The sequence below is a fragment of the Lagenorhynchus albirostris genome, chromosome 16, assembly GCF_949774975.1.
Source record: "Lagenorhynchus albirostris chromosome 16, mLagAlb1.1, whole genome shotgun sequence".
In the NCBI taxonomy this organism is placed as follows: domain Eukaryota; kingdom Metazoa; phylum Chordata; class Mammalia; order Artiodactyla; family Delphinidae; genus Lagenorhynchus; species Lagenorhynchus albirostris.
The window spans coordinates 8,264,033-8,291,172 of record NC_083110.1 but is presented as its reverse complement, the minus strand read 5'-3'; the positions used below and the strand labels follow the sequence as shown (position 1 = coordinate 8,291,172).

The 27,140-nt window shown below is 38.1% G+C and overlaps 1 protein-coding gene across 1 annotated transcript in view; it reads right to left on the bottom strand.

Annotated features, from left to right (window-relative positions):
* Positions 1-27,140, bottom strand: part of RYR2 (ryanodine receptor 2) — a 542,915-nt gene that overhangs the window by 414,179 nt on the left and 101,596 nt on the right. Inside the window, exons 4-8 of the mRNA XM_060126891.1 lie at positions 26,882-26,898; positions 18,442-18,456; positions 11,329-11,403; positions 8,179-8,257; positions 5,234-5,346 (exon numbers count right to left, since the gene is read on the bottom strand). Coding sequence (XP_059982874.1) covers positions 5,234-5,346; positions 8,179-8,257; positions 11,329-11,403; positions 18,442-18,456; positions 26,882-26,898 — 299 coding nt within the window. The remainder of the gene's footprint in view (positions 1-5,233; positions 5,347-8,178; positions 8,258-11,328; positions 11,404-18,441; positions 18,457-26,881; positions 26,899-27,140) is intronic.

Here is a 27,140-nt window from a genome sequence, read left to right as displayed (position 1 = left end):
CTCTCAAGTTCTCATGGACACACAAATCATCTGAGGATCTTGTCAAAAAAAGGCAAATTTGAATTCAGGAGGTGTGAACGGGGGCCAACCAAGGCCACTGGTTCAAGAAGCATATTTTGAGTAACAAGGCTTTATATGATAGAAGCACGAAATCTCAGGAATAGAAAAGATATTATTATAAATCACCTCCCAGGAGTTCTCAACCTGGACTCCACTTTGATACTTTTAGTTTCCTTTGTAATCCAGTGTATATATTTTAAAAGATAATGAAACAGAGTCAGTAAGCTTTCTCCGACTGTCCGAAAGGTCCAAGGCACAAGAATTTCTAAGAATATCCGAATTCAACCCTTATCTGATGCACTTATTCACTCATTTATTTCTCTCATGTTAAGTGTCAGGCACTTGGCCCTGGTGATGCAACACACTTGAGAAAAATGATCCTCCAGTGACAGGGAACACAAGTAAACAAGATACATCACCCCTCAGACTTCACTGTTTTATTCTGAGAAAAAAACGAGGGACACAGAATAGATGTTCTTTCCAATTGGAACAGTCTATGATTCCATCACCTGAGCCACAGAGAGAAAAAAAAAGGCTCAAGGTAAATAAATAAAAAATAAATAGGATGGAATCTAAGAAAAAAAAAAAGAAAAGAAAAAGGTCATGAAGAACCTAGGGGAAGACGGGAATAAAGACACAGACCTACTATAGAGCATGGACTTGAGGATATGGGGAGGGGGAAGGGTAAGCTGTGACAAAGTGAGAGAGTGGCATGGACATATGTACACTACCAAACGTAAGACAGATAGCTAGTGGGAAGCAGCCGCATAGCACAGGGAGATCAGCTAGGTGGTTTGTGACCACCTAGAGGGGTGGGATAGGGAGGCTGGGAGGGAGGGAGACTTAAGAGGGAAGAGATATGGGAACATATGTATATGTATAGCTGATTCACTTTGTTATAAAGCAGAAACTAACACACCATTGTAAAGCAATTATACTCCAATAAAGATGTTTAAATAAATAAATAAATTGGTTGATACGATGAAGAGCTTGAAAATATTTATGATCACTGTTTTTTAGCTATCAGTATTTTTAAGCAACTTGAGGGAGTTCGGTAACTTACTATGCAATCAGAACACCTAGCATTTATTGGAAATTCAGAGGTGGGTACGAGAGAAGTAAATTTTTCTGAGCCCTAGAACAGCTTTCTTTTAAGCATTTTTCATCACTTTTTAGATTGTGGGGTTTTGCTTTTCCTAATTTACTTTTAGACAGTTGTTTGGTAATATTTTCATGGATTTTAAAAATCTGTCTGCTACTGTATAGCACAGGGACCTCTACTCAATACTCTGTAATAACCTATATGGGAAAAGAATCTAAAAAAGAGTGGATATATGTATATGTATAACTGATTCACTATGGTATACACCTGAAACTAACACAACATTGTAAATTAACTATACTCCAATAAAAATTTTTTTAAAAATCTGTCCGTTTCTATAGGTGACAGAGAAAATTATTCAAAAATCAATGTTTCAAATGAGAGAAATCCAATCCACGTGTTGAAAACTCTTGTGCATACCATGGTGATTTTTATATCTTTCTAACACAAGTAAAAATTATTTTGCGTGCTTTACCTTATTTTGTTTAGTCTGAAAGAGATTCACAGTAATATCTATTTGACCAAATTTCCTCTCTTTTAAATTGTATCTTTCTCTTATATTTAAGCTGCTTTGATAAAGCCTCCTTTAAAAGAAAAAAATAAGTCGTTCCAATGGGTCAAAGGAATTTTTCTTCGTCTTAGATATTCCTGAAAAGAGGATTAGAATATCATTTCATATTAGAATATGAAACAGCAAGATCAGAAAAGACATTATTTGGATGAGTGGCTTACAACCTTTTCTGGAGATAAAACCCTTTATTCCTGAGAAATCATGTACAAGGTTCATCACATAAAGCAGAAAAGGGCAGAGCATCCTAGGTGGGGCCTGGGCTCCGGGAGCCCAGCACAGTCCACAGGACACCTCCGCAGAGGACAGAGTGAAAATCAATCCTTCAATCCGTTTTAATCAATTTAGCATCCCAATAGTTGTAAGCTTGATTAGAGCAGCAAATGCACAATTAGATAGTTCAAACGTAGCTTAACCATCACTGTTCCTGAAGAAATATTAGATCAAAGGCCAACAGACACTAACAAATGAAAAGTTACAAAGTCAATGACAGGACATGTTTACTTTTAGTAGTTAGTTTTAACGGATGTGTTTTCAGCCGTATTTCTTATTTATTTTTAACCATGTCAGCATCTTCTCAGAATATGAATCTGGCTTTCACATGATAGCCCTTTACTTAAAATCAACTGTAACTGTCTCTTCACTTCTCACTTCCCAACTTTCTCCTCTTCTGGTTAAATATCTATAGTTCTTAATAGGCACAAATCTCCTGGGTAAATTGTGATAACAATTCACTAAGCAATTTTTATATGTGCCATTCATAGAGCTAAGAGTGTTGTCTGGATTAAGCATTCAATCCTCTTAATATCCCTGTGAACTAGGCTATTACCCCCATACTGCAGATGAAGAAACTGAGGGTTTGAAGAGGTTATATGATTGGCCCAGGCTCATGCTTAGCAGGCTCCGTACCAATAAACAATATATATATATATATATATATGTGCCCAATTTTCAGTTATTCAGCTTCAGTACGAGGATTATTCCAGCTGCCGCTGTTTAGTCCAATGTCTTTCACTGCCTCGCTTTTTGCCCTTTCACTTCCTCCAGATCCTTCTCACTAAGTACCATGTAGGTCCTTGAATCCGTGAACATAATACTCTGTATTCTCACTACTAATGACTCACAGTGGAAATGTGAGGTAGTAATTAACTATCCCTACACCCATAGAAACATCCTGCAGCATCTCTAACCTAAACCCTAACACTTAGTTACTGTCTCACGATACTCTCCTACAGTTCCATGGGTTTGGTTTGTTTTTTCCACTCTTTTTTTTGAGGCTGGAAGCCATGTGTAATCTGTCCTTGGTCATTCCTGTGGTTTCTACTATATGCTAGGTCTATACAGATGATCACTAAACTCACTGACTTCATCATCAAATAAAAGTGAAATTTTAAGAATCTGGTTGGCTTACTATCTGGAGCTCTATATAAAAGGGTATCAGAAAAGGAACTTAAATAAGTTGGCTAAAATGTAGCTTGAGGGCTTTCCCGGTGGCTCAGTGGTTGAGAGTCCGCCTGCCGATGCAGGGGACGTGGGTTCGTGCCCCGGTCCGGGAGGATCCCACATGCCGCAGAGCGGCTGGGCCCGTGAGCCATGGCCGCTGAGCCTGCGCGTCCGGAGCCTGTGCTCCGCAACGGGAGAGGCCACAACAGTGAGAGGCCCAGGTACCGCAAAAAAAAAAAAAAAAAAAAAAATGTACCTTGAAAATTATCTGTGAATGTAATTAATCATGAGGTTTACTTATTTCCCTAAGTAACAGAAGGGGCACCTCAGGCATTACAATTACTGCCAATGTTTGTATAGTGTTCTTTAATTCAAAGCATCTTCAAAATCCATCATCTCATTGCTTCATCACGGTAACTGTGGTGCTAGGGAGAATCAGCACCATTTTGCAAGTGCGGAAGCCAGAATTCAGGGAATTAAGTGACTCAGGAATTTGCTGGTAGAATTGATGCTATAAGCTCTGGCCTCAGTGAGATTCTGAATTTTCTCCTCCTTCTGTGCATAATGATACCATCCTGTCAAATAAACTCTGCTGTGTAGTGGAAAGAACAAGTGATACAGCAAAAACATGCATAGTTCTGTCCAAATCAAAATAAGATATGTGTAGAATTTATATACTAAGAAGCATGCATGAATTATTTTTATTACTGCTATTGGTTTCCAAGCAAAACTACAACTCGAAATGTCTATCTCCCGATCAAAATACATCACCTTCACATATACAGCACAGGCACACAGCAAGGGCTCAATAAATGCTTATTTGACGAGCTGACACCTTGGATTGTCCTAGAAATGTGCGTGGTGCCTGATTCCACCTACAATGCTTAAGAGACAAGAGGGGAGAGATGTTCCAAGCCTCCCTTTAGCTCTGCACCATTAGATGTTCCATTTAATTTAATAGTTCCTGTCAGTTACACAAGGCCCTGTTTCACCACTCTCCTGTCTTCATCATTACCTCTTCCCTCAAAGCAAGTAAAACCACACCCTTCTTCCTAGAATGTTTCAAAATTGGAACTGTGTTGGTAAGCAAAAACTGACTTGAAGCACCCCCAGACCCACCTTATTTCCACGTTCACAGAGCCCAAGGGTACCAACTACTTACTTAATTCTAAAACAACTACACACAATATGTTGATTTAAGGCAGTAGGAATACACTTTCTATAAACTAGCATGAGCTTAACTGCAATGATGCTCTAGTTCTGATTTTTGTTTCAATCATCATCCACTATGATGTCTGGGATTTTTTAATGTGGATATTCATGTAAAGTTTATAATACCATATTTTATATTTGTTTGCTTTCTCAACCTTAAAATAGAAAGAATATTTTCACTGACACCCTTCACACTTCCACTGATTTCAATATTCTGCGAAATTCTGCATATGATTATTCTTTAGCAAAAATATAATTTACTACAGAAGTTAGATATTGGCCTCACCACAAAAGTAAAAAAATACCTTCAATGATTAAGCATAAACTTCTTTCTTCAATCTCCCATTTCTAGCCCTTTCTCTTTGAAACAATGCAATGTCAGTGAGGGAATTAAACCATTTTTTAATTTTATTTCTCCTTTCTTAGCACGACAAGTGTTCCTCACATAATAATCTGCTTTCATAAATATCAAAATAGGTAATCACAGCCTCATTAATATAGCCTTCTCATTGGGCGCAAAATAAAGTCCATGGAATTTCAAATTCCTGATTGGACTGCATTTACATGCTGTTAATAAAATAATCCAAGAACAGGCACTATCAATGTCACGAACTTACATATCAAGGGCACGAGGGAAGCCTGTCTAAATAATCCTGGTAAGTCACACTTCCACACATGTCACATTATTCTTCTACTTAGGGAGTTATGTATAATTCATCAAATAGAGATACAGGCTTGTTTCTAAGCAATTTTCCTAGATAATTTGCAATTTCAGCTTTAAAAAGATCATTCTATTGACCTGTCACTTATCATATCACCAACTACATGATCCGCCTTTGCACACTTACCAAGTACCTTTCGGAGGACACACTAACTAAGATGAGGTCATCTCCAACCCGTACTTTTTCTCCTTCTGAGCGCTGCTTGGAGGCAGGATGGATGGTCCACCAACAAGCTTCACCTGCACAATGATTGAAAGGTGAAACACAATGAAATGCCTCAGTTTCAAACTCGATATTCTTTGCTAGTAACTCCAACATACAAGAGGGAAATGAAGTCCTCAAAATCAGTCTTCTTAAAATGAAACTGTCCTATTCACACAAACGTCAGAAATTTGAAATAGAATGCAAATTCATCTCTTAGACCATGAAAATCAAAAAGAATTAGGCCAAATTAGCTTAGAATCTAAAATAATAGTGGGTATATGTATAACTGATTCACTTTGCTGTACAGCAGAAACTAACAGAACATTGTGAATCAACTGTACCCCAATAAAAATTCGAAAAAAAGGGGAAGAAAGAAAGAGGGAGAGAGGGAGGGAGGAAGACATACTGACATGAAAAGACTATTCTCATAGAAACGGGCTGTGACATTAGGGGAAGTTTGGTGTCTCTTTCCCCCACTAAGAACTGCTTTAAAAGGATGTTTATTTATGCTAAGACAAGGCCAATTTCACCAGCCACGCTGATCCAACTTCACTCCTTACACAATCACATGTTGTTACACTGCTCACACTGCTCTCTCCTATTAACATCTAGTTTGCCACTTGATTTTCAAAAGGATTTGGGTTTTTGTGACATGACAGTTGCATTATAACAATTTAAAAAACCTCTACTTTTGGGGGGGATGCTGATGCAAAATAGGTACAAAATATTGTCCCCTAAGTTTACTATCCTGTGCCTTATTTCACAATATTGTGTTATTTTAAAATGTGGTAGTTTCTATTAATCTAGGAGTAAAATAGTAGAGAATCCTACAGAATTTTCTGGGATACATTATAAAACTATCTGGGTATACATAAAATCAAATAATTTCTTGTAGAACAAGTCAAGCATACGCCTCATGAACCATATAACCATACTTCAGTCTCATCACCTAGGATATAAACATAAGCACACAACTTTTCAATCTGTTCACAGTTCCTTTTGAAACCTTTAAGTTCTACTGCAAAATGGGAATCGTTTTAGTGATATCTGTTATCTAACAATTATCATTCTCTGTGCCCAGCTTTATTTCTCCATAAAACTTTTTTTTTTTTTGGCTTCTTTACTAATTGCCCAATGCCAAAATGTAAACTCCATGATAGCAGGGCATTTGTATGTTTTGTTTACTGGGGTTTCCCCAGCTCCTACTAGCATTCTGTAGGCATTCAATAACAATTCATTTTGCATAAATGAGTAAATGAGTCAGCAAATAACACTTCTTAAGCATATTTAACAGGCAATATGTAATCTATGCCCTGAGCTGCTTTTCTTACACAAACCATATTCTTACTTGAACATCATGTTGCAGAATTCCTTATCTTCATCCACTCAACTCACATTTTTAGAGTTGTAGGGAGTTTTTCATTCATTCACTCTAATATTGATAAAGCACACACTATTTGTCAATCATTGCTTTAGTAGCTGGGGATACCTCAACAAATAAGGAAGAAAAAGTTATCTGCCTTGTGAGTTTCAATCTGATCAAGGCAGGCACACAACAAATGATAAATATAGTAAATAGTTCAGTAATTCAGAAGTAGAGGCCAATGGGGAAAAGAGAGCAGCATATGGGTGTAGGGTGAAAGACTGCCTTGTTTGGTGGGTTTCACTATTATATAATCATCTCAATGTATGAAAACAAGTTATAGATCGTGCATGTCTTTTACTCCTCTTGAGAGAGAGGACTGAAGATTTTTTTTTCATGCAACTATGTGCTGAAGTAAATTAATTACAATGAGAAAACTAAAACTACTAGCCAAAATACAGAGGAATGATGGAGCCTATAGAAAATGAAATAAACATGAGAAGAACACATTTATCTTTCTGGTGTCTGGGATTCTTGGAATTTCTTGTACGAGGTGATGTGTTGGTCCATTAAAAAGTTAATTAGGTTGGTAAACAGAAATTTATTTTTATCCATTTGTTATCAGTGAAAATTTTAGAGTATGGGAAAGTATTTTAAAAAGGAGGGCATGTGTGAACTTGATCCCACCCATAAAAGCAACAACTTAATGAGTCGGTCTATTTCCTTCCATTCTTTTTTCCAGTTGGTCTTTTATTTATTTTTAATTTCTATTTCCTTCCATTCTTTCTTCTAGTTGGTCTCTTATTTATTTTTAATTCCAAAATCGGGCATGCTCATTGTAAAAGATAAAGCCATCATATCGTACAGAGGTGTATAAAGTGTAAAGTTCTCAAAGCATTGAGAATAAAAACACAAATAAAGCCTATACTTTCCTATCTGGAGTCTCCAAAAGTATAAATGTGTTAATATATGTTTTTTGTTTCAAAAATATGTAAATACATAGATATGGAGCATATGATGACCTGTGGACAGGGGAATGAAGGAGGCTTTCATTTGCTGCTTTTTTGGTTGAATGTTGACATTGACAATGTTACATGTATACACTTAAAAATATTTTAAGATGCAAGCTGAAAGGTAGAAAAGGTATGCATTTAATACTTTACAAACTAATCAGAACACAGTAATATGGTTAACTATCAGCAGAGCATAAGTACTGTTTTCCTACCCAACTCCAACAAAAGAATAAGGTTTGAAGTCTAGTTTGCACATCAAGCTAATTACGTGGGGATGACCCACCAGTAGAAACAATGTACATTTCCTCCTTCTATTAAAACCTTTCCTAGTTAGTCATTTATTTTTTTCCTGAATTCGTCCCTAAGAATATTCAACCAGTTTATCTTCCAGAATATTCAACCAGTTTATCTTCCATCGTGTCTCAATACGTCTCCCAATCCAATCCCTGCCACGATCTGAGCGCAGCTTCATCACGGACCAAGGTGCTCACCTGTTGTGTCCTCTTGCAAGCCAACATCAAAGGCCAGTTTATCAGTTGAAGACCGAGAGGTGGACAGGCAGCACAGATACTAAAAGACACAGAATCAGTAGCTGTCACTAAACATTTATTGTCCATTCCAAGTCTAATTCTGAGCACTTACACAGCCTAAATGAGGAACAATGCTGTAGAGGAAATGTGGTTTTCTTCCCCCTCACAGAAAGACTGCAGAAATATGTCCTGTCGGTAAAAGAAGACAAGTAATTGGGGATATGTCTGTACATCTCTCACTTCATCTGATATTCACAATCATAAGCAAAAGGACAACCTGATCTGTCAGTTGGAAATCTTTCTCCCAAGCAGAAATTTGAACACTATTCACTTCTAGCTTCTAGTTTTGTTTTCATTTTTAAAATTTTAACTCTCTGAAATTTATCCAGAATTGAATTTCAAACGGTGTGTGTGTGTAGCCTGTCGCTTCACTGCAGTGAGGGTTTGTCACGTGTATACCAATGTGTGTTTCCCTAGGAGGAATGGAACTCTCCCAACACCACCATCTCCTGATTTCTTTCTCTCCCTCTTAAGTTTTCCTAACTATATATTCTTGGACATAAAATTTAGGATAATTTTTCAGGGCAACCCCTCTATCCCCACTCCAACCTCAAAATCCTCATTAAGTGTTGCAAGAATGAGAACACAAAGATGAATGTGGTATGAGCTCAAGATACACTGCCATCTACACCAACCAAGTGCAGTGCCGGAAAGAACAGGAACCCCGCAAACAGGACTCAGGGACAATGCTGGGGACTGAGCAAGCACAGACGTCCCAGAAACGAGAAGCCTAGAAAACCCCTATGATAGAATAGGGTTCACCCAGCTCAGGGGATGTCTGTGAGCATAAGGAGGCAGGTGATACACGGATTGGGGACAGATTAGCTGGCACGTTACGTGGAATTCGGTGCCGTGAGGATGTAAAAGTCAACTGACCTGGAGCCTCTGTCTCTTGACTGCAAACCACTGACCTCCCAAGTTATAGAAACAAGGCTTCAAGGGTCCCCAGACATTTTCCTAGCTAGTCAGGAGTATGAGTCTGACCTCAAGACAGGCAGCCCATGGTGGCCCCTGAGGGTTACAGACCTTAGATCTAAGCATATTAAATATGTGCCTTTGTTTGAGAAAAAGTAACAGTGTTATAATACTGATTTCCCAGGTAAAAACTTAGTGATTGCTATTAAAGTCTTCTGCAATATTTCTCAATAATATTACAGTACCAGGCACTGCAACTGTTAGCGTACATTCTCTCCTCTTCTAACGTTCACAGCAACTGTGAGGCACACACTATAATTATTTCACTAAATGTTAATTAAATTCTGTTAAGGGTAAAGACTTGGTCTTATTTACTACTGTATCTAGCACACAGGAGGTGCCAAATAATATATATTGACTGAATGGATAAAATTTAAGCAATTACAGGCTTCAAGAAGTTTGGTAAGGTATCCAAGGCTGTACAGCATACAGGAAAGCGAGCCTGAACCCAGATCTACCAACCAAGTTCAGGCGCTTACCCATCTATATGTATCAAGGGTATTTTTCTGAAAACTGACTCTCATATTTATTATTTTATGTGTTTTCATTGCTACTGAAAGTGGAATTCCTTCCATGAAGTTCTAATGTGTGAGTGCTATATGCAAAAAGGTTGTTTTTATATATTTGTCTTCTATCCAGCCACTTAAAGTGTTCTCCTTTATTTTATTTCATACCTTACTAAGTCAGCCAAGATTTCCAGAACAATGTTAGATGCTAGCATATTCTTGGGAGGTTTTTTTCTTTTAGTTTTGTCAAGAATGGATTCAGTGTTTGACAATTAAGTATGAGGTCATTGATTTGACATAAATATTTTCTTTATCATTGAGAAAATAATCATCAATGCTTAGTTTTTATTAGGAATTGGTATTTTTATTAAAAACCTGTTTCAGCACCTGTTAAGATGATCACAGTTTTTCTCATTTGACCTACTAATGTGATGTAGCACATTAACATAAATGATATTAAGTCATTATTAAAATCACATCTATACTTCTCCTCTACTTCTCTTCTCATAATTTTCAATTCCATTAACCAGATTTTTCACGTCAATATTCATGATGATGAAGATTGATGATTTTTTTTGTTTTTTTTGGTATTGATATTGAGGCTATGTTTAAGCTTTTGCTCAGGAACAGTTTACACATTTTGGGAATTATCTCCTTCTTAAAAGAAATGATTATTTTATACTTCCAGGTATTGGACTATTGTGTAGTTACTAAAATAAACTTGATGAAAAATTTAAATAATATGGATAATACTTATACTGTGATAATATGTAAAAAAAAATCTGGATATAAATTTGGTTATACAACAAGATCTCAATTATATTAAAAAAAAATTTTAACCACAGCAAAGATTGAAATTTTTTAAAAAGTCCCCAACAGTTTTCTCTCATTGGTGTGATCATGAAGATTTTTTTCTTCTGTAATTTCCAAATCTTACAGAATGAATATGTAGTGTTTTTATAACTTAATAAAGCTTTTAAAAGAATGGAATATTTATATATTTTATTTTATACATATTTTATACACACACACACACACGCACACGCATATATAGATGAGAATGAGTAAATTGTGCCTGAGAGGAACCCTGTGGATAAATGGATAACTGGGTGCAAGAGGAGCTGATATGGAAAAACAAAGAGAAAAACTAGTTAAGAAGGAAAAGAAGTTAGTGGAGAGTTGAAGGTGGGACTCACAGTCAGTTTTTTATACTATTTTTCAGTAAGGATGCTTTAATTCTCTAATAAGTAAACGGTTTGAAATAAAATCAGAAATGAGAACTATTTCTTACTTGACTCTTACCACCTCTCTCCTCCTAAACCTAGTCTTTCAAAAGTAAGATACGAAAAATAGAAGTCACATAATGATAGAACTGAAGGACCTTAAAGGTCCTCTAAGCTGTCATCTTATAAATGAGAAAACTAAGCAGGATATAAAGATATTAAAAAATACATACAACCAAGCTTGTTAAAGCCATCCATGAAATGGGATTACCAAATATTTCCTGACCACATATGCACAAATGGGTCAGCATGACCACAGGGGAGATGCAGTCTACACGTGTACTCACCATGCCGCTGTAGGAATGGCGCAGCAATATGGCATGTCCATAGAGGAGCGTTCGGTGGCCACCACCTTGAGCGGTCTGCAGAGAGCAGAGAAAGGGTCGACAAGGAAAAAAAGAGTAAATTTAACTAAGTCCATAAAAATGCTCTCTTGTTCTCATGGAAAAGTTTAATGGGAAAAAATAAAAGAAGAGCTATTGCAGATGAGCAAAGTGCTGTGGAAAGAATGCTTAAATTGGGACAAAGCTACCAAGAAAACCTTCTCCTGTGGGGGGAGGGGGCTAGCAGTTGATCTAGTTCTTAAAGAATGAACTCGAGTTCAGTAAATACCATAATTTGTAATTTTTGATTCCCAGTTATTTGTTGTCTGTATTTCCCATTACACTGTGGTCTGCGTCGAGCAGGGGCTACGGTACTTTGGGCATCGTAGTATACCAGATTCCTTGAAAATGCCTGGCACATAGTAAGGACTAAATAAATACTTCTTCAGTGAATGAGTCTTCTTAAAACACAAAATTCATCAAATCATCTTCAGGCTTAAAAACCTTTCATATCTTCCAACTGTTTACAGAAAAAGCGTCCAAATTCCTTTATACGAGATAGCGGAACGCTTCTCAAATTCTAGCAGGCTTACAAATCACCTGGAGAGCTTGTTAAAACACAGAACCCTGAGCCTACCCCCAAGATTCCGATCCAGTAGGTCTGGAGTAAACACAGAGATGTTTCATTTCAAAAATTTTCCAGATGACCCAGGTGCAGCTGTTTTGGGGACAACAGTGAGTAGTACACACATAGAGGACTTTAGTCTCAGCCCTTTCTAGCATCGCCCCCAAATCCCTTGTGCTCCAGACAGACACACTTTCCCTGCCCCGACCTTTCTTACTGCTCTGTCTTAGAACACAATACTCCTTCCCTCTGTAGTCTTTTCCACCTCGTCGACTGCTTTAAACTCAGGTTAAGGGCTCCCTCTTCTATGAAGCTACAACCTGAGCTAAATTTGAGAAGCCAGATGGGTTCCTCGATCCAGGTGAGTAAAGGTGTCATAGGAAACAACTCCAGGGTATTAAGAAAGAGGAAGGGACCATGGGATTGCAGTGCTGGGTCGCAGAGAAACTAAACAGGAGTCATAAAAGTAGATCAGGGTAACATCACGGGAGGTACAGAACATTATGCCAAGGAGGCTGCCCTTTTTTTCTGTAGGAAAAAGAGGTCTTTAAGGGTGACTGGGATGCTATTGACTTATACATACTCTAAGAAGTACAGGAGAAAGTACTTTAATATTCATTATTATTATACCTTTTTTACTAAAAATATATCCCCTTCCTATTGTTCCACATAATTTCTTAAAATAACTTTACATGTTATGCTTAAAAGACTTCCAAACCATTTAAAAATAGGTATTAAAAGGTACTAAAATTATGAGAAAAAAATTGCTTTACAAAAAAGGAAAGTTACTTTTTCACCTCCAGAGTGAAAAAGGGAAAAATCTACTCTGCAAAACTATATTCCTCCTAAGAATGAGGCCCTGTTTAGAGAGTACTTTTATTTTCTGTAATATATTTGATTTACTGTGGCCAAGAACAACTTATTTACCTTGTCTGATTGGGACTAGTTTGGTAGGAGCTTACCTTTCCCTACCAGATATAAGTTCCAACGCTACAAGATCCAGCTGAACTTTAATGACACTAGACAGTCATACCAACCAAAACAAGATGTTTTTAGATGAAGAACAAGCTTTAGATTTAACCAGAGTGCTGTTTTTTCTGTAAAGCTTTGCCTGTGCATTTCATGTGTTCATATGTACATATATACATAAATGGTCAAATTGGTTAAGAGGAGATATTTTAGTATCTGAATTTTCTTTCAAAGATCTTATATATAAAGATTTTACACAGTTGTCTATTATGGATTTAACACTACAAATTTCCTCACTACTCAAATGCTAATTTATGTCACAAATTTAGTTTTAATACAATTCCTGTAAAAGTATGCAAATAATCCAGACTAAATTAACTTTGTTAATTAAGAGAGCACTGTTAACACAAGTGAATATAATTTCTGTCACATGGTCTGCAGTCCTTTTCCTCTAACTTGTCATTTTAAATAATACTACTGTGATTGGCTCTGATTCAGGACAAATAAAATGTATAATTTCCACTCTTGGGCAGGCTGGATAACTTATTCAACAAACATTTATCAAAAGAATTGTGTTTGTGGGATGCATCCAAAGACGTACCTTGGTTCTTTATTTGTGCTTTCTGATTTGGTCAATCAATCATATCAATTTTCTTGTTAAATTTGGCCTGGTCCTTGCTTTAAGTGAACAAATATTTATGGACTTCCTCTGATGTAGGGAACTACCGGTACTTTAAGAGGATGGTTACACCTGTTAAAGTACCGGTTACACTGGCTTAGCCACCTCCAGGGGTATTCCTTCAAGACTCTACAGCATGCTGCCTCAAAGTGGACTGGGTAATCCCCCAGGGCAATTTCAATGAGAAAAAGTTCATCACTGCTGGCTAATAACATCACAAGCAGTAGTAATTCAGTACTCTGGAACAAGGGGTCCATTTCCCTCCGGCCACCCAAACCAGAACCTTACAAGCTCACAGTGCTATAACCATCATAACCTTTGGGAATCCAGCCAGAACCAACTAGATAGAACCAATCAAGCTAATGGACCAACAAGTTCAAGGCTAGCCCACCCCTCAAAATCGCACTTTGGAAAAATACCTTGGTGCTTTCTGAAGTTAACATGTTCACTGTTCCTTGGACTCTAAAACACAGGCAAAGTAAGTGGTGCTTTCCATTGCACCAGTTAAGAGAAGAAGTAGAAAGTTAAATTTTATGTAACAAACCTTGTGTTCACATTCATGTCACCTATACTTTAGTCCTACTGATTCTCCAGTAAACATTATACAAAAGAAACACTTTTTTCTATTCATTCAGAAGATATTTATCGGGTATCTTCAAATACTGTATCTGAGAGGTACACTATCTGATGTCAAGGGTATTAGGCATAATAAGCTCACAGCTTGTTTTCCTCTGCCTTCAAAATTAGAGTTTTCTCTAATTATTCATTCATTCAACAACTATAAACTGAACCCATGCGTTTCCCTACCAAAGACTTGCACACTAACAGCAAAGAAAACAGAAGTTTAAGAACTAATTCTCTCTGCATTTCTTACCACCTCCAACTACATGTCGGATTATCAGGTCTTTTTAGTAAAAGTATTACCTGGAACTTACATGTCCTTGACATACATTTCCGCGTGTGACTTGGGCCCTACCTGTTTCTGAAAATGCAACGGTCTGTCCCTCACACCCCAGCTCTCCCCTGTGATTGGCTGGGCCTGTGGTATGGTTGGTGAGCTGTGAACAGCCCTCTATGGCCCCTCTGCAGATCCTGAAGTTGGCTTCTGCTAGACTGCTGTAGTCTCCCATAGGTGAAGGGGGTTTATGCTAAGGGGCTGCTGTTCTTTCAGGGAAAAACACCACCAACCCAAGGTAACAACTACCATTTCCAAACTCCTCCCTCTACATATTTCTGGTGTCAGAGAGCCAAGAATCATTTAATAAAGGGTAAAATTGAACTTTCTGAAAATATCAGTTAGAAAAGTTTTTTCAGTTCTGTGCGTAGGTTTGGTCCCAGGACCCCTGAGATGACTGACAGGGCTAGTATTAAACGATAGTGTAAAAAAGTTGAACTGGTGAACTGTAAGTGGATAAAAAAAAGTTCAGAGTACGTTCAAACAAAATCTAAGCAACAAAGCTGTATGTATTCTAAACAAACCACACTTCAATTTTTCCACAGATTATTTTAATACCAATTTGGTATTATTAGGTATTCTTATGCCTTGAGCTTTCCAGCATCTTGGCCCAAAATGTGCAATCAGGGTACCCATATTGTAAGCAGAAGCTCTGATGGAAATACTTCTACATTTACATTTATTCAGAATAAGATGTAGTCATAAGGTATCATTTATTAATCTGTTATCCTCCTCTGTGGGGAGGGGAAAATTGGATCATTGTAGCTACCTTTGACGTACCACTGTTACAAGCTTAAAATACAACAGCAGAAAAGCATAGTACATAAAACCAGAATAGTAATGACTGAGATCAACTCGAGAGGTTTAAACATGCATAAACATTACTGGCTATGTGTTTCTGTTGTTTGGGGTGTTTTTCCTCCTCTGTGTTTAATAAAATATGTTCGTACCACATATTTGCTTAATGCGTCTTTAGTGTCATTGCTATTTAAAACCATTTAATTTATTAACTATATAACACCTAAATATTATAAGGTTTTCTGTTTTACTAATCATTTTTTCTGTACAAAAATGCTATGCTAATCAATGTAGGATATTTCTCATAATTCCAGGCCCTTATTATTCGAGAGGTTTTTTTTTTTTTTTTTTAAATAAATCAGAGCTTCCCTGGTGGCTCAGTGGTTGAGAGTCCGCCTGCCGATGCAGGGGACACGGGTTCATGCCCTGGTCCCGGAAGATCCCACATGCCACAGAGCGGCTGGGCCCGCGAGCCATGGCTGCTGAGCCTGCGCATCCGGAGCCTGTGCTCCGCAACGGGAGAGGCCCGCGTAGCGCAAATAAATAAATAAATAAATAAATAATAAATCAGACTCTACAGGAGAACTTTTCTATATCCCTTGATCATTATAACACACCATTTCAGAAGAAAAACAATGAAATCTTAAAAAGAGTTTACTGCTTAGGTAATACTAAGCTACACAACCAACGTTTAAAACGATAGACAACAACAAAAAGGAATTTGCCTTGGAGAACTTCTTTCATAGTGCTCAGATATTTAAGCAGGGAAGCTTTTAAGTTTACCTTCAAATACAAAGAGTGATACTCGGGCAATGAGTTGTTTCAGGGAGAAAAACAAAAAAAATATCTCTGTGCGTAAGCCTTCACATCATCTGAACGTGACTTTCCAACGCAAATGTGAACAGCACTAGACAGAGGAGGAGCACAGAACTGCTGGCCTGGCATCTGGTCCACCTGGGGTCCCCGGCAGCAGGAGCCATGCAAACAGCCCTGCCATCTTCAGTAGTGAATCATATAACAGGTTCAAAGGATGATTATAATAATTAATGAGAAATCTGGCTTCAGTGCAAAATAAATATGTTTGACAAACCAGCTGACCACTGTCGAGACAGCCACTTGGCATTAGATGGCTAACTTGTGAGGGAGGGTGTCTTAACCAAAGGTCTCCAGAGGGAACAGACCAGGACTAGGACAGGACTAACTGATCACTGCTCAGTGCCACCAGCAGAAATGAGCACCTGCGACAAGGAAGCATCTGGCTGGTTCTAGGAGGTTCTAACGATGTGTGTCCAGGTCTGAAAACCAAAGCACGTCACGACTGAAAAGTGAAAAAGCTGCATAAAATTTAGCATCCTTTTCCTTGTAATTGGTTTAAGTTACTATAGTTTAATGCATAGGCCCTCGCTTAGTCAAATTCTAACCTTTCCAGATGATCCAATGCAGGTATGAAAATAAGTCACTGGGTTTCTGGCCTTGCGGTTAAAAGAAGTCAGAGCTTAATTAAATTACATCAGGTACACCACCTGGTTTAAACCAAATGGACATCATTTTTCTATTTGCATTGATTTTTATATGAATCAGCTCTCATGAAAGAGCTTGAGGTACATGCTTCAGGAACTAAGCCATTTACTGTTCTCCAAGGAATCACAGAAATGGCATAGACAAAGGATTTGAATAGGAGTGAGATGATAAAATGAGTACAGTAAATGCAGATTTAGCAAGCAAAACTGCTAATTTTTAAAAAATCAAACCCAATTTCATTATTTATTTATTTAGCCTTGTCGCGCGGCATGCAGTATCTTAGTTCCCCTACCAGGGATCGAACGTGTGCCCCCTGTGCTCCCGGCAGAGTCTTAACCACTGGACCACCAGGGAAGTCCCTTTCATTATTTATTAATATTTGCAAAGAGAGAACATATTCTTGTTTTCTGCGGTTGATAACATTTTCCCAACCAAATCCCTTGTTTCATGATCTGCCTCACTGAGCAGTTCATGTCCTCGCTTCCCAAGGTAATAACAATAGTTTCCACTGAAAAATAATGACTGGTATTATTTGAAATTTTGGAAAATGTTTTGGGTCCTTGTTGATAGGGACTTCAAGTAAGTGTTCTGCTCTGTCACCCTATCCAAACTGTCAAATTCTTAATGTTAACGAATAGGTCCACGTGTCAATACAACGCTCCTGGTTCAGAGTTTTGTCAACTATGAATGTAACTCCACAGAAAATGAATCCTTTGCTTCCTTTTCTTCTAAGCAACCTGTTAAATCTACATCCAGAATTTTGATTTCACACTTTTCAGAGTTTATATCTTTTGAAATTTTTGAATATATTAAGCCTTCATTACCTGAACACAATCAATTTCTCTACACAATTTTCCTCAGCTTTTAGGATAAAAATTAAATTTCACGAATGTTACATGAGAAATGTAGCAGGTATATAAAAATGAAACAACACATTTCTACTTTTTCTCTCAAATAATGACATTCTGCTGTTCCTCTCTTTTCCCTACACGTGTCCTTCAATGACATGACCATGGATTTTACTCTTCTCTTTTAGTTTGTCTCTCTTAAAACCTTTTGGTTTTTCTAATTTGATTGAGGAATAAAAAGAAGTCAAATTATTTTCACATCTCCTGGAGTAAGTAGTTCACTAGGAGCTTCTTGGTGCCCCTTCTAATTTAGCCTCTTCTAATTTTCCAGTGTATGAATTTGCTATTGTATTCATGCAACAGTGCATAAACACAAAACAGCCAATATAATTCCCACAGTGAAAATTCTAGATGGAGAACGACAGAAAAAAAATCTGTGTCAATGGGAGAAATGCCTAACGTTGGCTAAGTAAGACTTAGTATGTCACAATATGACCCAAAGATGTCAAATGTCAATAAATGTAAACATGGGATGTATTTACTGAAATTTAAAAGTTTTGATTTAATTTTTGAAAACTTTAAAATGTGAAGAAAAGTGCCATGAATTCAAAAATTAAATATGAGTAACCAAACACAAAACATACAAAGTATTACATATACAGCAGATGATCCAATGCCTTACCTTCATCATGAATTTCTGCAGGGGCATAAGGAAAAGAGAAAATATTAAATATACATTATTTCAAAGACATTTTAAAATATCTTATTTTTAGACTCCACTGTTCTAAATGGAGTTACATGAACAATAAACAAAAAAACATTCACTGTGTTGTCACAACAAAACTTAATATCAACTACATGCTAGAGAAAAGGTGTAGCAAGCCAAACTCTTTTTAGAATGCTTTTACATTAGTTCTTTCTTTTCTGTGAAAACATGCTACTTGACTTTAATGCGTGATTTAATTTACAGCATATTTAAGCACCCCAAAAAAAGTATAATCCTAAAATTATATTCTGACAATGCTTTAAAAATTTTTTCATCTCATCTGTTGCATAAAAATGCAGTAATATAAACAGCAACCCAAGTAACTTAAGTAAAAATAGTGGATTAGAAACAGGTACGGTAGACCATCAATTAATATGCTGTGATGAGCTGCCCATATTTCATGCAAAAATGACAAAGAGCAATTCTTTAGATACTACATATTGTGATATGTGAATTTCAAAGAAAAACCACAGAACTTTTCTCTTTTTCTCTTGACTCGGCCACTTCTCATGATTTACATTATAACAGCTCTTTTTTTCTTCTACAAAACATAATATGTACATATCGATATATTCCTTCCTTTTTCTTTAGACCCATAAAGTTTCTTTGACTTCTTACTCCTGGGAGAGGTAAACAGATGAAAAAGAGCAAAGAAGGAAAAATGATAGTATGTTTCCAAACTTAGGGCTACATTTAGCTGTCAGATGCATGTAAGTCCTACAGAGGAAAAAATACACACATCCACATTAGTCTTAAAGAAAACAGCAAGGGAAAGTTTTCTAACATAGATGTTAAATACCACACTTGTTTCCCTGAAACATACATACATAGTCATATATGTATATTACTAAATGGCAATTCTATTATGACTGATTTTTTTCATTTTCAATATTATAATGTTAAGGAAAAATTGTCAAGAACCATTTCATTCTCAGCTTAGAAAATATAGGCTGTGTAGTTACATTTTTGTAGCTAATATCCGTGGTAAATGATATCAAGGAACTTTATTTACTCCATGTTGATACTGACTAATCGCATGCCTACCTGTGATCACCAGTGATGCAGATATCACTGAGGAATTAGGGAAAATCATTTAAGCCTTAATTCAAAGAAAAACAAAAATCCAAAATTTTGCTACAGAAAATGGTTTATAATAGACACTTTCTTCATGAGATTTTTGGGTTTTTAACTCATTTAGGTTTTAGAGATTTTTCGTGCAGAAATGTCTTCAGTCTGATTTTGTCAGCTACCTAGGTGGAACTACTTTAGAATTGTAGAAAATAGAAAAAAGAGTCATCTAGTTACTGAGGTCTGCTCTTCGTAATTTTTAGTTGTGTGCGAATACAGGATGCGCAAGTCACAGAGAAGAGTGATCTGGACACAGGATAAAATAAAATGAATGCTGTAAATTAGCAAAGACTAAGACGGCCATCTACAGAACGAGAAAGAAGAGCAGATGTATCAGACACGCATTATTTTCAAGACAATCAGGAACATGAAAGATTATCTGTGGCAGTACTGACATGAACTTCTTGTGCAAATCATCTATTGGTCCATCTATTTGACTTATTACATTAGAAGATATTCAAAAGGGATCATTCAAGAGCAAAGAAGTCAAAATACATTAATATATAAAGGAAAAATATATTATTTTAATCTCAATGTAAACACTGCTTAAGTATGGTAAAGAGCAACAGAAAAAGAATGAAAATTAAAATCCTTTACAAGTTGATGATGTGATAGAAAGAGAAAAGAAACTCATGCATGAAGATAAATATTGAAACAGCCTCAATTTAGGTGTAAAGCATTATCATTTTTATGCTTACAGTAAGTTTAATAAGGAAATCAATTATTTATTTTATTTATTTATTTTGCGGTACGCGGGCCTCTCACTGTTGTGGCCTCTCCCGTTGTGGAGCACAGGCTCCGGACGCGCAGGCTTAGCGGCCATGGCTCACGGGCCCAGCCGCCCCGCGGCATGTGGGATCTTCCCGGACCGGGGCACGAACCCGCGTCCTCTGCATCGGCAGGCGGACTCTCAACCACTGCGCCACCAGGGAAGGCCGGAAATCAATTATTTAAGAGCTAAAATTTCATTAGACAAGATACAGAGATGGATAATTATAAAGACAGAGTCCAGGCATGGTGCTTTCTGTCTTAGAAGAAATTTGGGGATGAAAATCAATTGATACAGAAACACAAAGTAGGAAATTTTAGTTCTTTAGGGCAAAACTATGAGTGGCAGTAATTCAGTGTTCCAAGTTTAGTTTAATTACTTCAGAATGGACAACTCAGATGAAGCTTCAAAAGTGACCAAGAGCTGGGGACATAAGCACTCCCCCATTACGCTAGACTAACATGAAAACCAGGAAGAGAAACAGCAATCCTTATGTTCTAACTCAAACAAAGATGGCCCTGGGAGTCTAATGGATGATAAAAAGAAGCAGAAGTCTTTGCTCTATATGTCACTTGATCTAGTAGATCTGAAAACCCTAAGGGATTTTCTTAGCATATGCAAATAATTATGAGTAGAAAAACAAATCAAATAGCAATACTTTAGTCTGAAAATTGTAATCAAACATCAGACATCAAGAGACTGCATAATTATATTCCATCTGTTACTGGTACAAAGAAAGAAATAGAAATTGAGGTGATGTACAAACTTCCTCTACCATAATTTTGCCTTTCAGTTCAAACTTGGGATTTTTTTTCACTGTTATTTCAGGTTTGTGAAATGACAACTGATTACAAAAATTAATTCCTCTATAAATGGGCCTTTCTTAGAAGTTTTAAAAGAACCTTTGCTAAAATGTCTTCTTAAAAATTATATAGATAAGGAAATAGTAACAAAGCAACAAAATAAACATTTTGGGGCTACTAAGAAAGAATTATCGGGCTTCCCTGGTGCCGCAGTGGTTGAGGGTCCACCTGCCGATGCAGGGGACACGGGTTTGTGCCCCGGTCCGGGAAGATCCCACATGCCGCGGAGCGGTTGCACCCGTGGGCCATGGCCGCTAAGCCTGCGCGTCCGGAGCCTGTGCTCCGCAACGGGAGAGGCCACAACAGTGAGAGGTCCGCGTACCGCAAAAAAAAAAAAAAAAAAAAAAAAATTTATCAAATAGGACAATCTGAGAGACTAGGGCAAAATTTTGCCTCTGGAGTCCTAACATGAAGTTTCCACTGAGGCAGTGAAATGTCCTACTCTGCACACCAAATATCCATCAGACTTAAGCCTCTTCTGTCATCTTTTTTCTCCTTGTATCAAGATGCTAGGATTCTCCATAATCCTCCAGCTGGTCTTCTCTCCTCTGTGAGTGAGGATACATGTGGTAAATTTCATTATGTTGAGAAAAGGAAAAAATATTTCACCACTAAAGACTTGGGTTTGTTGGTGGCTTTTTTATAATTAACCATGCTCCCCCAGAATTTTAGAGGGCAAAAGAAATTTAAGATTAACAATTCCAAGTTCCAAACATATATCAATATATACTATCTAATAGCATATGTGGGTATATCTTTGTGAAAAACCTCAACAATTTCTCTTATGATGAAGATATCCTATGTAAATGCTTAACTTTCTAAGACTTCCCCACTGAAAATACTCAAGACTGCACTGATTGACAGACATGTTGATGGTGGGCCCAGAAAGCGTCTAAAAGAGGGTTCCGCTTTTAGCCCATGAAAAAGCAATTATACATATTATGATACAGCCCGTGGCAATGCTCTTGCATTACTCATATTAATGACCATCACTGGCAGCTAGTGATATGTGTATGCTGGTATTTTTTAATAAGAATTCAGTATAATTTGGGGGCAGATTGGGAGCAACTGCTGTCTGTTTCAACCTATCAACAACTCTTTACAGACAGTGTCTAAATGGACTGTCTTTTGTCTCATGTGTAAGGGTCTGACATATATATGTATATATAATTATCCAGTTCTTCTTTAGAAGAGTAAAGGAAAATAAACAATTCTGATAAACTACTATAAATCCTCATCTTTTATCTCTGTGACACATTTATAAATCACTGAGCTGCATGAATGTCTAAAATATGAAGTAGAAAAGCTATTGAGGGCTTTTTTTTTTTTTTGGCAGTATGCGGGCCTCTCCCTGTTGTGGCCCCTCCCGTTGCGGAGCACAGGCTCCGGACGCGCAGGCTCAGCGGCCATGGCTCACGGGCCCAGCCACTCCACGGCATGTGGGATCTTCCCGGACCGGGGCACGAACCCGTGTCCCCTGCATCGACAGGCGGACTCTCAACCACTGCGCCACCAGGGAAGCCCGAGGGCTTCTTCCTTTCCCACCTTTCTCTCAATCAAAAACCAACAAACTGATCTCTACGGAGAGTACGTGGATCATAATGACCTGAGGACCTATAAAGCCTGCCCTACACTCAGAGCACCACCTACCTAGAAAAAAATTGTCTTTATCAGGATATAGCAGATTCTGTATATTTTTTTCAAAACCATTTCAAACATGATTGAATCTTGATAACATGAGAGCACTTCATAGACCCTCACATCATAGTAGCTGCACGAAAAAATGCATTATTAAAACTACTCTCAGAAACATTTGAAAGGATTTTGTATTTTAATAATTCCAACAGCATCAACATATTTTTTAATATGTATGAGACATCATTTGGTCTACAGACAATGCTTCACATACAACAATATGACAGTGTTTTCCATCCCTTTATTGTCCCCAGCTCCATCCATGACTGCGATCCCAGGCCTCCATGTTAGAAACCAATGCTAGAGGTTAGGGGGCTAGAGGGCTGAGGGTGGAGTAGATGGAAATAACAATTCATCACGTTTTAATGCAGAACTCACAAATGTTATTCCCTCTTGAAGTATGAAGAGCAGCATCTGATGACTCAATGAGCTCTTGATTAAACACAAATGCCCAAAGGTGCTCAAAGAGACACGGGAAAACAGCTAGAGGGTGGAAGGAAGGGAGGAGGAGGGGGGAGAGAGAGAGAGGTTGACTGACGTGTGATGAAGTTTCCAGAATGATGCTATGAGAAAATTTATAAAGAAGCAAGTCTAATTTTCAATATATTTAAGTTTTATAAGGCTTCTAAAAGTCTCAATCTGGGGTTGTCACCTATGTTCTGTAGACAAGCAAATATAACAGGGTCTTAAAATAGGACACCTGTTTCAGAACAAAGTAGTGGCAAATACTCTCATATTCCAAACCACACTGGGATACCACCCAAACAGGGACACCAAAGCAGGTGGCTGAAAATCCAACTGCTGCCCTAAGCTGGCCCCCAGCTCCAGTCTCTCCGGAGAGGCTGGAGAGCAAGGAGATGGTTTCTTAGAGAGAGGTGTTGGTTGGCTTGGAGTCCTGTTTCCCCAGAGCTTGCCCTCAACTCAAGCCTAGAGAGGGTGGCTTCAGGGATACCTGTGTCCTAGCAGAGTAACGTTACAACTGGCCAGTGACCACACTGCCAAGAGCAAATGGGGGCCACGCTAGATGGAGCCAGCCTGGGACTGTCTTCAATGCCACCAAGAGACCAGGGATGAGGAGGTCATCACCACTGATCAGCTAGAGGATGGGGCACATGGATGCAGCAAGAGAACCCCAGCTCAGAGGTTTCCGGTGACAGCATCTCCACTGGTCACCGCCCAACTACCCAGAGAGAAAGTCAGGTGAAACCGCCTGACCAGCCCCATGAATGACAGGCTCATCAAAGAAGACCTGCCTGCCAACTTTCCTCTTCTCCTTGCCAGGACACCCTGAGAGGGTCAGAAGCCGCAGGCAATGCGCAGGCGTGTGTGGGAACTGGCAGAGGGAAGTGAGATGCAGATTCCTCCCTAGTCCCCACCCCCTCCAGGCTCCTGCCGGGAGAGGCCTGAGCTGTAACTAGAATTAACATCAAGAGTGTTCCACTACACAGGACTGGGCATTTTAATTACTGAAATGAGACTTATGTGACTTGAAATGGCTGGGGGGGGTTTCATTGTCTATGAGAAAACATAGAACCCGTCCTAACTTAACCCAGGGCACACAGGAGAATGAGCCCCCAGAGCAGGTAGGTAGGCAGGGGATTCAACTGTTTTCTGTTACCTTTTTCAAGTAACAGAAAAAGGTAACAAATTCTACCTGTGACAGTAGACTTTCAAGCTCCCTATGGCAAGCGCCTAAGATTTGACGTATATGGGTCTTCAAAGAAAGAAACAGCTCAAATCTAAAATTTACTGAGACCTATACATATAGTGATTATCAGTTACCCAGAGCAAATCCAGCTGGATATTTTCATTATATGATATCTCAATGAAGGTATATTTCAGCATTGATACGTCTTATCATTAACATAACAGTAATATTTTAGAACCAGGAAGGGCTAGCCCAGATTCTAATCCTATAAACAAGGAGACGAGACGAATGCCCACAAATAGCTGACATAGGTTATGAAGTGAGTCACAGAGCTAAACGGCATGACTGTCAGCTCAATGTTACCGCCAATACTTTCTCAGAACTAGAAAGCAATCTCTAAGGTAAAGGTTTGCAAATAAACCTACTAAGAATAAATTTTGAGATGAGAAATCCCTATGAAAATGAGAGGGAGAAAATTCACATAGCAAGGCACTTCAAAAAAGCAACCAAATGCAGAGGAAAGAATGGGGATATTTCTAGACAGCGGGAGAAAGGGGGTTTATTCATTGAAATATTCTATTTCCAAAGGAATTTAAGTGGCTTGAGTGGCTGGCTAAAGAACTACTGATTTGGATACAGCACAGGGACACTGGAACGGAAGTGAAGGGATAAAAAGATGAGACAGGGACTTCTTTGAGGGTGGCTAATCTTGGGGAAGGAGCACAAAAAGGTGAAACACATGTTCTTAGAAACAGGTTTCCATCCCCAAGACAAGAATTCGGATCAGAATTTTAACTAGAGGCAGAGAAGAGAGGAAATTTCAAAAAGAAAGAGCTGAACAAAATTAATAGCTTAGTTATGAAGAAACAGATGATGAATTAAAATTATTTCCAGAGTTATAACATAGAAGTAGTAGTTCTCAAAAATCCATACATGGGGGGCTTCCCTGGTGCCGCAGTGGTTGAGAGTCCGCCTGCCGATGCAGGGGACACGGGTTTGGGCCCCGGTCCGGGAGGATCCCACATGCCGCGGAGCAACTAGGCCCGTGAGCCACAACTACTGAGCCTGCGCGTCTGGAGCCTGTGCTCCGCAACAAGAGAGGCCGTGACAGTGACAGGCCCGTGCACCGCGATGAAGAGCGGTCCCTGCTTGCCACAACTAGAGAAAGCCCTTGCACAGAAATGAAGACCCAACACAGCAAAAATAAATTGATTAATAAACTCCTACCCCCAACATCTTCTTTAAAAAAAAAAAAACCATACATGGGTGTCATCATAATGGAAATGGTAAATTTAATAAACAAAACTTTCTTTAAGTATAAAGGGCTGAAAGAAGTTTAGGAAACAGGGCAGTTGTTTGGGAAACACAAGTGAAAGGCTACTGTAAAGACAGCAAAAGTCTCAAGATGTTGCCTCAGGGTAACTGCATCCCAGAATGAGGAAATATAATGAAAGTAAAATGAAGTCATCAAGTAAGCCAGTATTAGCTGATTCACCATAGTAAGTCACAGGGCAAATACGAACAAAACAACACAACATGAAGGGCCTCACTGTTTTGCACACAAAGTGGATCAGGAATATCAATGTTGGTGAAACTCTAATTTCCATTCAGCATTAAAAGGAGTTCAGAATTGGAAGAATCTTTCCCTTTCCCTCTGTCCCCCTCCCTCCCTCCCTCCCCCCCTCTCTCTCAATAGTTGAAGAAACTGAGACCAAAAATAGTAACATAATTTGGCCATATCACTTTGTCACACTGTTGGTCTCCAAATTAGCCTCCAGAATCCTGCAGCGGTTAACTTTCTTCGTGATATTTTCTCATTCACCTTCACTTTTTAAGATTGTATGAATATGTATAAAGCCTTTTTCTATAGCACATGGGAAAATACGAGAGCTAAGCAGTAGGATTCTAAGATTAAACAGTCGAGATTTTTCGGTAAAAGATACACAATATTAATAATAAAAGCCTTCTCATTGACCAGAAGCCTATCATAACGATAAAGCCGATTACACAGAGACTATAATGCTCCAGGGATAGAGAATATTTTAGTAGATTCCATTTCAGAAGAAGAAAACTAGAAACTTCTAAAGGTTCTAACTGGAGACTGGTAAAATACGTGTTGACTACAACAGAGCAGTTATTTTGAGTACTCATAGTACCAGCCACACTAGGAAGCGAAACAAAAAGATTAGAGGCAACAGCAAACATGCACCCATTTATATCACGATCTCTTTGTAAATACGTGGAAACACATACCCATTTTTTCACATCAACTTTCTGTGGAAAGAAAAAGTCAAAATAGTAACAGGCACACAAATAAGTAGCTAGCAAGGTTTTAATTACTGTCATTTAAATAAACTGAAATGTGGTCCCTGCACCAAAACCTACTTCCAATTCTGAAGGATCTGAAACAGTATCCAAACTTTTAATTAATAACATTTAATCTCCTCAAAACACACAAATTTCAATTAATTTAGTAATCATAACTTCAAAAGGCATTAGGCTGAATATGTAC